Raw genomic sequence first — 12,368 nt, 5'->3', positions numbered from 1 at the left:
TGACTCCAGAATTACCATTTAGCCCTTGATTTCGAAAAGATACTCGATTTAAGGCTATTACTCATTTATTAATTTCACATATTGATTTATCTAATAAACGGAATGTTACACGTGTACTTAGATACACGTAAAAACTACACTCCCTTTGTTACGCCCTTATAAATCATGTAGCTTACAACCTCCATGTGAGTCATCTACACACCCTGAACATATATTGCCAACCACAAATCTATTGCTTAAAACATACATGTTTGTGGATGAAAGGATTACAAATCTTTTTAAGGCACGAAAGCGGGTGATAGACGATTCTACATGATTTCTTCCAACCCATAGCTATGTATTAATATTAACTAATATTTCACAACAAAGTAAAAGTATATTATATATTAACAATCTATTTTAACTTGATGAATTTATTAATGATATATAGCATTTTAGATGGCTATTTCATAAACATTTGACCAATAACAAGTATGATGCATTTTAACGTATAAAAATTTGTAAATCCTCAAAACTTGATTAGACGCGCATATATTCTTCCCCAAATATTAAAATCGTAAAAGAGGGGCCGTAGAAACTCACACTTGAAGCGTGAGTTTGATGTGTTCGAAGTTGGTTCATTTATGTGAAGCTTTATGTAACATCCCCCTCCGACACGTATCACAATATTGTCCGCTTTGGCCCACTTGGCACGAGGACTTCCCAGAGGGACACCCATCACAGTACTACTCTCGCCCGATCACGCTTAACTGCAGAGTTCTTATAGGATCCGCTGTCCTCACAGTTTTAAAACGTGTTGTGACAGAGAATGTATCCACACCATTTTTAAGGAATGCTTAGTTCTCAACAGGTGCTGCTAACCTGCCCACCTTCACCCCCCCATTATAGGTTTCGACGCCCCGTCGAACACATCGACCCGTGCCCTGGCTCTGATACCAACTTGTAACATCCTAAAAATTCTATAAATTTAAACTTTTCAAAATAACCGATTTACTAATAAAAGTGTTTACAAAACCACTGTTACCAAAACATGATTTAAAATCAGAGTCTCCTAAGATCCAAGAAGTAGTAAAACCAATGATGTCTATAGTCACGCCTTCGCCGTGCCACAACCGTCTGAAGCACTTGAAACAATAAATTGAAAACTGTAAGCGCAAAGCTTAGTAAGTTCCCCCAAAGTATCACCACATACACATAACAAACAACAACATGCATACAGAGCCTTCATCCTGACTGGAACTTCGCACCGGCCTACATACTATCTGGACCGCTCACAGAAGCTTTAGCATGATTGGACTGCCTTACCGGGCCTTCAGCCCATCTGGACCGTTCTCCGGGCCTTCGGCCTGACTGGCCCGCCTCACAGGCCTTCAGTCTATCCGGGTCGCCCTGGGTCTCTTGGCCTTCAGTCTCCACTGATCCGCCTCAACCCAACCGCACACATAACATGTCAACATATACATAACATATACACATACAACATATCGATATAAACATTATCAGGTTTGTTGACTAGCAACACAAAGCAGTACAGTCTCAACCCAACCACATTATGTCGACATATACAACCGGTAAACATATAGCCAGTAAACAAAGAACAGGCAGATTTAACAGATCTCTACAACATAGCAACATCCTATATACCAGGACACCGATCTAACAGATCACCACAACACGATAACATACTATCATATAACAGGATATCTAATCCAATGAGCCGTCCTTGGTGCCTTCGACCCGTAAGTACAGTGAGGAAAAACTCACCTCAATCTGCTAATAATCAAATAACTGCTCGGACCACTGAACCGGATAGCCTCGCGCCAACTGACAATAAATACAATTTTATTCAAGTGTAACTTTTAATTATAGTCATTGTCGTTATTACGAACTTGTAATTAAGATTTATCAGTGATTCCAAATCATTATACCAATTGATTTACTTACGAGAGTGATTTCTAGGCTGAATTTAGTGAGGTGTTTAAAGTGGGATTCCCATATAGTATACTCTGTATACCAAACAGACCCCACCTCCGATGTGATCCTACATGATTGTTCCTTACTTGATAGATCTTGATGTAGACATTGAGATTAGTGAGGAATCTATACTATAATTATTATAGTCACCAGGATTATGAAACTATACTAAGGCTTAGTACTTTATGCGTCTAGTTCTTTTGAAAGTACGAAGCGAAGCGCTGCCGAAATCTCCAGTCACCCACTCTAATCAGATGAGTGCATAGTCCCTTTCATGAATATGATTTTAATCTAAGTATTAATTAAAGTATTAAATATTTGTTAATTTTTTTTTAATGTGAACTATATGCTTGTTGCCTGGAATATATGTTAGAAATATACATGATTATATACAAGGTGCGAACCAGATATGGTTCTACATGTATTGTAGTATATAAATAATTTTATCACATGATAATAAATAATAGAAGTATTATTTGTGAAAAAGTTAAAGGAAATATAAATATTCTATGTTAATATTAGGATAGGGTTGCCTAAAATAGAGTTAGTATTTCAAGAAAGGTTAATAAGTCGGGTAGTCCTGCATATTAGGGAAATAAGACTTATAAATGATGCTTAGTTCAATTAAGTTTGAATAGTGGGTAGCATCATGTGAAGGGTATATGCGTTAGGAACGAAGAATAGAACTCTGTCTTATGACACTATTAGGTGTCGATTTACGGTAGCTCCGTATGGGAGTACATCTTATTATTCCTATTGGATGACTAAAAATGGTGGGTCCATATCAGGCAATTGTAACAGTATGTTTAGTCATCTCCCAGGGTAGGTGAGAACACTTGACCATTATATGCAGTATTGTAAACTACGTTGCTAGTGTAGGCTCATAACCTGCAGACGTAAATGAATGGTAATACCAAAATCATCAAATACTCTGATGGCTCAGATGCTTATATGACTTTCACCATCCCCTAGCAGGAAGCCCCTAGCGGTGTAGTCAAATCCTCTCTTTTAAAAGGTTTATCTTCCTGATAGATGTGGACTAGGATTTGTGAGGATTGTTTCGGGAAGGGTACATTTGGGATAAAGGGTTTTATAGATAATTGGTTTTAAGCTATATGTAAATATTGTTTGGTAACAATTGATTTCGCAAGTCTAATAATTAAGGAATATTATCATTATGAGATTGTAATCCCCATGTATCTCAACAAGTTTCCCAACCTGACTCACTTAGTTTATATGCATCACAGGTATCAAGACTCCAGCCATTAAAACTTGATTAGGATGTTGAGTGATTAAGGGAAAGTCTGTCATGGTGTTCATGACCATTAGGTCTTTATGCTGTAACTTATGTATTTGTATTGATTTATGACATCCCTAGGGTTTTAACAAATTGAGGCAGTCATTTGTACTCAAAATGTTTAAATATACCGGGATCTTCCGCAACAATGATAAAGTGATTTTAAAAGCGTTAAGAAAAGTTTTAATTGGTTTTGCAAATTAGTGGATGTCACAGTCTGGTAGGTGTTCGACAGAAATATGTGATGTAAGAGCAAAATAATAGTGAAATTTTGGAATTCTTGAAGCAAATCAAGTTAGGGTTGAAGTTTAAGAATGTTGTAATGCACATATGATACAAAACGACATAATATGATAAGTTTGAGTACCTAAACTTACATACCTTGTATCATATATTTATTTTTACCATATAACAAGGTGCTCTTTGGTTCACATAATGTTTATGAAAGAATCGTAATTGGAATTGGAAAAATAATCTGTCAAGAATTTGAATCCAATTTCATATACTGTTTGGTCGGCAGAAAATGGAATTGGAATTAATTCCATATTCTGTTTGGTTGACAGGAAACAAAATTAAAATCCATGGAAAATGACAGAATTGCCTTTTTTTCTATTTGTTTTGCTTAATTTTACTTTGATTTATATGTTACATGTAAAGATATATCATATAAACTATAAAATAGTAAATTTTCATTTTATTAATTGAGCATTCATGTTGGTGGCGATAGCGGTGGTAGGTAGTTGCGGTGACGGTGACAAGTAGTGACGGTGGTAGGTAGTGGTGGTGGTGGTTGGTTGTGGCGGCGATGGTGGTGGTAATGGAGGGTGGAGGGTGGTGGGTGGTGGTGATGACGGTGACAGGAGGTACGTGGTGGTGACGGTGGCAGGAGGTGGGTTGTGGTGGTGGTGGTAACTGTGGTATGTAGTGGTGGTGCTGGTGGGTGATAGTTGTACTGGTGGCGGTAGGTGGGTGGTGGTGGTGACGGGGCGGTAGCGGTAGTTGGGGTAGGTGGTGGCGGTGGCAGGTGGTGGTGGTGGTACGTGGTAGCGATGACGCTAGGTTGGTGGTGGTAATGGTGGTGGCGGTGGCGGTAATCGTGGCAAAGACAATAGTGGTGGCGGTAGGTGGGTGGTAGAATTGGAATATTTTCTATCCTGAATTTCATTCCAATCCAAACCAAACACACCCTACATCAATTTAAAACTAAATTCAATAGCAAATATAAGGAGAGGAAAGTGCCGATACTATACGGCCCAAAACACATAAACAAACCCTTTATAAAACCCTAGTGCACCCTCGACGCAATCTTTTCAAAGTTTCTGGTCGGATCAATTTCTTTCGCTCACTCATTACTCTTCACGGGATTCATTCAGGTCACTTCCTTCTCTTATCAAAACCCTAGCGAATCCCCTCCGTCGCAAACATGGCTTCCAACTCCCCGAATCTCGAATGCCGTATGTACGAAGCCAAGTTTCCCGATGTCGACATGGCCGTCATGATTCAAGTCAAAAGCATCGGTGAGATGTGCGCCTATGTCTCACTCCTCGAGTACAACAACATCGAGGGAATGATTCTTCTGTCCGAGTTGTCACGACGCCGTATTCGTAGTATCAACAGTTTGATTAAGGTCGGGCGTACCGAGCCTGTTATGGTTCTTCATGTTGATGAAGAGAAAGGCTATGTGAATCTTAGTAAGAGGAGGGTTTCCGAAGAGGATATTCAGATTTGTGAAGATAGGTATAATAAGAGTAAGCTTGTTCACTCGATTATGCGCCACGTAGCCGAAACTATGCAGCTTGATCTTGAGGTAACTACCGAGTTCTTTAACTCAGCTGGATATGAAGCCAATTGTTGATTATATATAAACGTGTATCAAACCACATCTTGTGAGCCTTAATGGTTTAGTGTGCAAATATAAGTTTCTTCCATCCATTTAAGGAAATTATAGGGGTTATAGAAACAATCGCCTCAGGTAGTTAGCTGGTAGGGCAGTTAGAGGGGTTATAGAAACAATGCATTCTGTTGATTCACTCTGCCATCTTTTTTTTATATTTTAGAAGTCAACAAAGAGGTCTGGAACTTTTAGGTATATAAATCCAGGTTCCTTAGCCATTTTGGCCTCAACAGTGAAGGCTCATATTATATATGAAAGTTTGTTTTTTTTCCTAAGAGTGCCCCTAATAAGTAATAAGAGCTGTACTTCTCATGCTTAGCTATCAAACGATATAAGTTCCTATCACTTTATAATGGATGAAAAACCTAATTGATTGAAGAAATGATGTATCTGTAGAGGAGATAAACTATTGCGATTATCATAGTTTTGATTGAGTATTGCTCAAAATTCGTTATCGTGTCAAGTAACAAATGTGTGGTGATTGTACATACCGATTAAACCATGAATCAGGTTGCTTTTAAGGATGAGCTACCAAATTCAACTCAAGTATCCCTATATCAAGCTGCCAGAAGAGAATACATTTTCTGTTGGGTTACAGGGATGAGGGCTTTAGCTCACATTTACTGCTGAGTCTTGCATTTGCAGGCATTTATAACTAAGTTCTGCAGAAAAAGGAATATATAAGTAGATAAACACTTAAATGCACAAAAAAAAAGAGTAAGCAACTGAAGACCTAATACTACTAATGCTATGTCACCATTCCTCCTTTGTACCACTACAGATAAAGGAATATATATATATATATATATACTGCTTAAAGAAAGAAATATATAAACAAGTAAACAACCACAAAGAGTATTCTCTCTGTCTTTTAATCTCTTTTGTGTTATGCAGTGGTTGTACTAGGATATGGTGTATGTTTATTCATGTACACTTATTCATCTTTTAATCTCTTTCTGGTTTACAGGATCTATACATTCATGTTGGTTGGCCTTTGTATCGGAAGTATGGACATTGCTTTGAGGTGGGATATGAAAAAAAATTACTGGATTTTATCATTGTTTCTTTTTTAGACATTGTAGATATACAGCTCATACTTTTGCTAATTGGATTCAGGCATTTAAGTTAATTGTGAATGATCCTGATTCCATTCTTAACACACTTACCCGTGAAGTTAAAGAAGCTGGTCCTGATGGAGTGGAGGTATCTTTGTATACTTTTTTTTTTTTTTTTTTTTTTTTTTTTTTTTTTTTTTTAAATCTTCCACAAAATTAAGCTTAATTATTATTAGGTGACAAAAGTGGTTCCTGCTTTGACTGAGGAAGTCAAAGATGCATTGGTGAAGAACATTAGAAGAAGGATGACCCCACAGCCTTTGAAGATCCGGGCAGATATTGAGATGAAATGCTTTCAGTTTGATGGAGTTCTTCACATTAAGGTGTCTATTTTTCTTTAACTTTTATCTTTCAATAGATTTCAGTTTTGATGCTAATTTGTAATTTCTGTAGGCTGCTATGCGGAAGGCTGAAGCTGCTGGGAATCAGGATTGTCCTGTAAAAATTAAGTTGGTTGCTCCTCCATCTTATGTTCTTATCACTCAAACTCTTGACAAGGTAAACAAATTGCATCACTTTTTCTATATTGTATTTTTCTCAAAATATAATGTAATATAGAAATTCATTACAATCAAACTTGATAATGTAATGTAATAACTGATTCCATTAGGAGCAAGGGATTTCAGTTCTTACTAAAGCAATAGCTGCATGTACTGAAGAAATTGAACTTCACAAAGGAAAACTCACAGTAAAGGAGGCACCAAGAGCGGTAGTTCACAATTCCAAACTCTTACTTTTTTTTTTATATATATTTTTAAAAATAAAATAAAATATTGAATTATGTGATGATATAGGTGAGTGAACGTGAGGATATTTTGCTGGCCGAACGGATGGCTAAATTAAGTCAAGCAAATGAAGAAGTTGAAGGAGATGAAGACAGTGAAGAGGAAGAAGATACAGGTATGGGGGAAATTGATCTGGACAAAACAGCAGCAAGTTTAGATGAAAATTAAAATATCATTATCATCATCATCATCATCATCGTTTAATCAATCTGCTTGAGGCCGATTACTTTTTTTGAGAGGTGTTTTTAATTATAAAAAAAATTGTTTATTAGAGTATTATATTTTTTAAGTTTCTGTTGAATAGAAAGTTGATTGCCAAATTTGGTCAGGTAGGCTGAAGCTGAAACTGTGTCTTAACTCTTAACAGCATCATATCATATCATATATGATTATATTCCTTGATTCGAACCCATAACAATTTTTACAATCATGGATCATGTCACTCTTTTGCACACATGTGTTCAGAGGGTTATTTTATATATGCGTATCTTAACAACACTATGACTGTTTGTTTGATCATTTCCCGTTATAATATACTAGTTTTTTCTTCTTTTTACATGGAGTTATAATATACTAGTTTTTTCTTCTTTTTACATGGAGTACTTCTCGGAGGATGCTAATGACACTAGTTTTCTAATACAGCTTAAGAACCTACATTAATTCACTCTGTAAAAACAAACAACAATACTTGATTTACAAAAACAAGTTCATAGCAGTACAACAATCCTAAATCTCAATTATGAAAATACTTGTAATTGCGAAATCATAAAATTTCAAAGTAAACAAAACAACATTGTGCATGATGTTTTACAAAAATACTCCCTCCTTCTCAGCCTAACCCTAGCCACCGCCAACCTCTTGAAATACTTTATTTCTCTTTGTGGTGGACACAATCACCGTTCCTCAAATAGCCATTGTGGGGGCCACTCCAACAACACTCAGTCTCCTCAACCCTGATGTCAATGTTTTAGGTTGTTAGTTTCAAATAACTTTATTTCTTGTAACAAAGACACTATAAAAATGCCTCACCACCCTTGTCAACTTGGCAAACATGTCTACCTTTCATTTAGTATTTCTAAAATTTGTAAACTGCACATTCTCACTTGTGCAATCACTAACGTCGGTGAAATAAAATATTACTATATTCTTTTTATTATAATTATTGACATTTCTTATGAGTTTACTCACTTAGTCAAAGTTTTTGATGTGTTTTCCAAGTTTACATTTGCGGATGCATGTCACTCCCAATGCACTTGAATCATGGAATTAAATCCTTCCAAAGCAATCACAAGAATTTGACAATCATCCATTTCACGAACTATTTGCTCAAAATGCTATTACCTTCTCATTTCTTCCCCACATACCTCCTAACAAAATGGGAAATCTAAACACATGATTCACACCATCAATAATGTCATTTGCAAACTTATATTCTAAGCATAGTTACCTCCTATATATTGGGTGGAAGCATTACAGATGACTTCTCATCTTCCCAATCTCACAACTTCCACATCCACCCAAAACCAAATAAATTTTGTAGAACTCGCCCCATTCATCTACCATTGTCTTCCTTGGTTATCATACTCATCACTGGGGTTTCCATTGCCTAAATCTTTCCATCCAAAACATCATAATTTCTCGTTATGTTTTTAATAAATGTCTTTCCTTTTGTATTATTGAAACCTACCCAACCATCATTTTACACATTCCTTGATAATTCATTGGATATGTCTCTTATCTCTCCATTATTCCTTAACCCCGCTCCCTACCTGCCACCTCTCTCATTGGCCCACCCATCAACTTCCCACCCATTATTGAGTTAGTGTTTTCTTCACAAGATTCATGCAATAGTAGCATGTTTTTAGCCTCCAAGAAAGACATAAACGACTTAGTGTTGGTGATTACATCAATAATGCTATGATATGAGTTTTCTGGAATTGTTAACGTATTAGTTTATGTTTGTGTATGTTGGTAATGCTACTTAACAAAAACAAACACACTCCTAACACTAATCACTAGTACAGAACCGGAGATGGTGGATTACTCACATTTCAAACACTTGCAAATACGTTGAATATCAAAGGATAAAAGTAACAAGGAGAGAATAATAAACTTAGAATTTCGGATAATGTGAGATTGGAACTTTTACAATAATATCTATCTCTTCACAAATCAAGAAATATGGCAGAAACTCAGAGTGGGCAAAACTTGTGAAATGTTCCAAGATGTTATCTATTTTTAGGAATCAACATTTCATCAGCCACTTCCATCGGACGTCCAAGTTGCACATTTCAGATGTCGGAAAAGTAGTTGTTCAACACTGATATTTTTGATACAACAAACCAACGAGGTACAGATGACTTGTGAATTCCAATGTGATATCCAGATAAGTCTTTAAATCTTGATTTGTCAAATTCATCATCTCATACAAACTTAACATTTCACAATAACTACAAATACAATGGTTAGTAAACAATGCATGTATGAAAACAAACGAGGTTGTTAAATAGTGATAATCATATGTAAAAACAATAAAAACTTTAATTCAACTAGTCAATACTTAGAAGGAAGGAGCGATATTTGTTTGTTGTAAAATGATTGAGAGAGAACATGGCCCACTTAATATGGATGTGTGTAATGTGTTTGCTTTCTCTTTCTGTACAGTCGTACTCAATGAATTCATCCCGTGAAGGATTACGACCTCTCCAGGGCCCCACTATTCTTATTCCATCTTAATTAATCATGTAAATGCTATTTATATTATTTTTTATTGTTTGTTAAATGTATAAATGTACGAACAATATAAATCAATGTGCTTTTATAAAAACTTAAAACCAGGAATTGTGCGCAACCAATACATGCCGATGTTGTTTTAGTTGCATTTCACATTTCACACCCACCACCTCAAAAGTTCCTGATTTTAAAAGATTTATTGTTAAAATATTTACAAAATTACCCTCTGACAAGTCGCAACAAAATCGGAAACGCCTACAAATAGCAAAACAAAAATATTATCTACAAAGAATAAAATGAGATATATGAGTTTTTGTCTCACATTTTATTGTATTCTATCTAACAAAATATTATAGGGAATTGTGAATATATATATATATATATATATATATATATATATATATATATATATATATATATATATATATATATATATATATATATATATAATTGATTAAATGTATTCTTTATCTAAATTGTTCCGTTTTAATTTGGAAAATGTCAAACAAAAAAGTGATGGATTAAAATTTCTTGTGTCACATTTTCTGTAGCAATGATATGAAGAAACCCTGAAAAGCGTGTGAGTTGATTCAAATTTAACGTGAAATCTATGTAATAGATGATATATATATATATATATATATATATATATATATATATATATATATATATATATATATATATATATATATATATATTCATGCCTTTCGCATATCAAACTTGTTGTTATCCTTTAATAATCCTATACTTCCAAAACATGTATTTTTACAAATACCCACTAAGGACGTGTTTGACACGAAACGTTTAAGAGTTTCTATCTTATATGTTTAACAAAAAATATCGTTTGACACTACAAACTTTTAGCGTTTAGTTTAAACAAAACGTTCCAAATCTGAAAACTACATCGCATAGCGTTTAACAAAACGCTGCCCGCTACCAGCTATCCGATACACGCTACTAGCTACCCGTTATCAACTAGTTTTGTCAAACACGCCCTAAATCAAGTTTACAAATACAAAATAGTTATGAAATAGTTTAAATTATTTTGAAACATAAACAACAAAATCAACAAAAAAAAATATTTTGTCATGTAAACTTTTTTTTGGATGCCAATATGCCATATTAATTGAAGCATTGTTTTTCTCTATAAAGACACCTACACTACAACCCTTGTTTTTTTTCTTGAGAATTATTGCTATGACATGTACTTCTTAAACATAATTATACCTAGTTGTACATTATCATTTCATCATTTTGTCACATGCCCAACTATAAGACATTATATACACATGAAATAAAAACTATAACATCAAATATATATATATATATATATATATATATATATATATATATATATCATCAATTAAAAACTAATATACATATTTACATCACTGGTATATTATATGTAAATATGTCCATCTAAACACATATGAGAGCTGAGCTTTTAGTAGATTGCTATGTCAATCAAAATCACAATTTAAGGAACCTATAAAGACATTAATTGGTTTGGTCATAGGGCCAGGAATAAATTGGTCAGAAAGGGCGAAGGATGTATTTGACCAATAACCAAGGGGTCCATAATCAACTTTTATACAAATTATTAAAAATGATATAATACATGATGATGGTATGACAAATCATCATTCTTTGAAGAGAATGTACTTTTGTTAACTAATTTTTAATTATTCGTTTATACTCGTCATCAAGCTAAAAGTGTCTTGTAGCTATAGAGTATTATACAATAATCCTTCGTATTAAGTGTTAAGATGATGTTTTACATACTAACAGAAAAACTGGTTGGTAGCCAATAAATTAGTTAGTAGCCGGTAAACTAGTTTATAAATTAAAAATGTTTAGATTTTGTATGACACACAACAACTAACATTTTTAAATTGTCATGTTTGATAAACCAAAAAGTAGTTGATAAACCAGCTTTACAAAAAGCTATTTAGATTAATTTTTTTTAAACTTCCAAATATACCCTTAAATAATTTTTAAAAACGAATTTTTTAAAACGTCATTTTATGTCATTTTATCTTCCAGCTAGCTTATCAACTCGTTTTTACCGAACGTCATTTTTTTGTCAGCTAACAACTAACTTTTCAGTTACCAGCTCACTTTTTGGCTAATCTGCCAAACATAGCTTTAGTAAAATGTAGCTAATAAGCTAAATTTTAATTGTGACAAAACATAAATTGACATTTAGATATATAACTAAAAACTAACATTATAGTAGTATATAATTAAGGAAATATTTGGAATATTTTTGAAAAAAGCTCCATAAGCTTTTCAAATTTATTTCAAAGTATTTTACCAAAAGCTAACCTATACACTAATGTAACACCAGTTTTTCTAGAGATGATTTGTTTACATGTTGAATTAGTTAAGTCTTAATTTGGGATTTTTGGAGTTAGCACGCTGGGGTTTTTGGAGTTAGCATGCTAAGTAGTGGCGGGACATAAGTGATTGTCATGACACAAAGCCATCACGGCCCAAAACCATAGGTATCGGGTTGTAACGCTTGCAGATTCGGGCTAGTCAATTTAGAGATAATAAACGTTAAAAATAAC

At 34.3% G+C, this 12,368-nt stretch overlaps 1 protein-coding gene across 1 annotated transcript; it reads left to right on the top strand.

Annotated features, from left to right (window-relative positions):
• The first annotated feature begins 4,554 nt into the window (after nucleotides 1-4,554).
• LOC145119655 (eukaryotic translation initiation factor 2 subunit alpha homolog) lies at nucleotides 4,555-7,411 on the top strand. Its single transcript, XM_079055360.1, has 7 exons — nucleotides 4,555-5,078; nucleotides 6,133-6,189; nucleotides 6,282-6,368; nucleotides 6,457-6,603; nucleotides 6,674-6,778; nucleotides 6,891-6,989; nucleotides 7,075-7,411. Exons 1-7 carry the CDS (start codon nucleotides 4,695-4,697, stop codon nucleotides 7,231-7,233), a joined length of 1,038 nt encoding a protein of 345 aa, XP_078911486.1. The 5' UTR covers nucleotides 4,555-4,694; the 3' UTR covers nucleotides 7,234-7,411.
• The last annotated feature ends 4,957 nt before the right edge of the window (nucleotides 7,412-12,368 follow it).

Source organism: Lactuca virosa, chromosome 6, assembly GCF_052849685.1.
Source record: "Lactuca virosa cultivar CGN04683 chromosome 6, Lactuca_virosa_CGN04683_v6, whole genome shotgun sequence".
In the NCBI taxonomy this organism is placed as follows: domain Eukaryota; kingdom Viridiplantae; phylum Streptophyta; class Magnoliopsida; order Asterales; family Asteraceae; genus Lactuca; species Lactuca virosa.
Note: the sequence above shows the minus strand (reverse complement) of the source record. Positions and strands in the feature narration are given on the sequence as shown.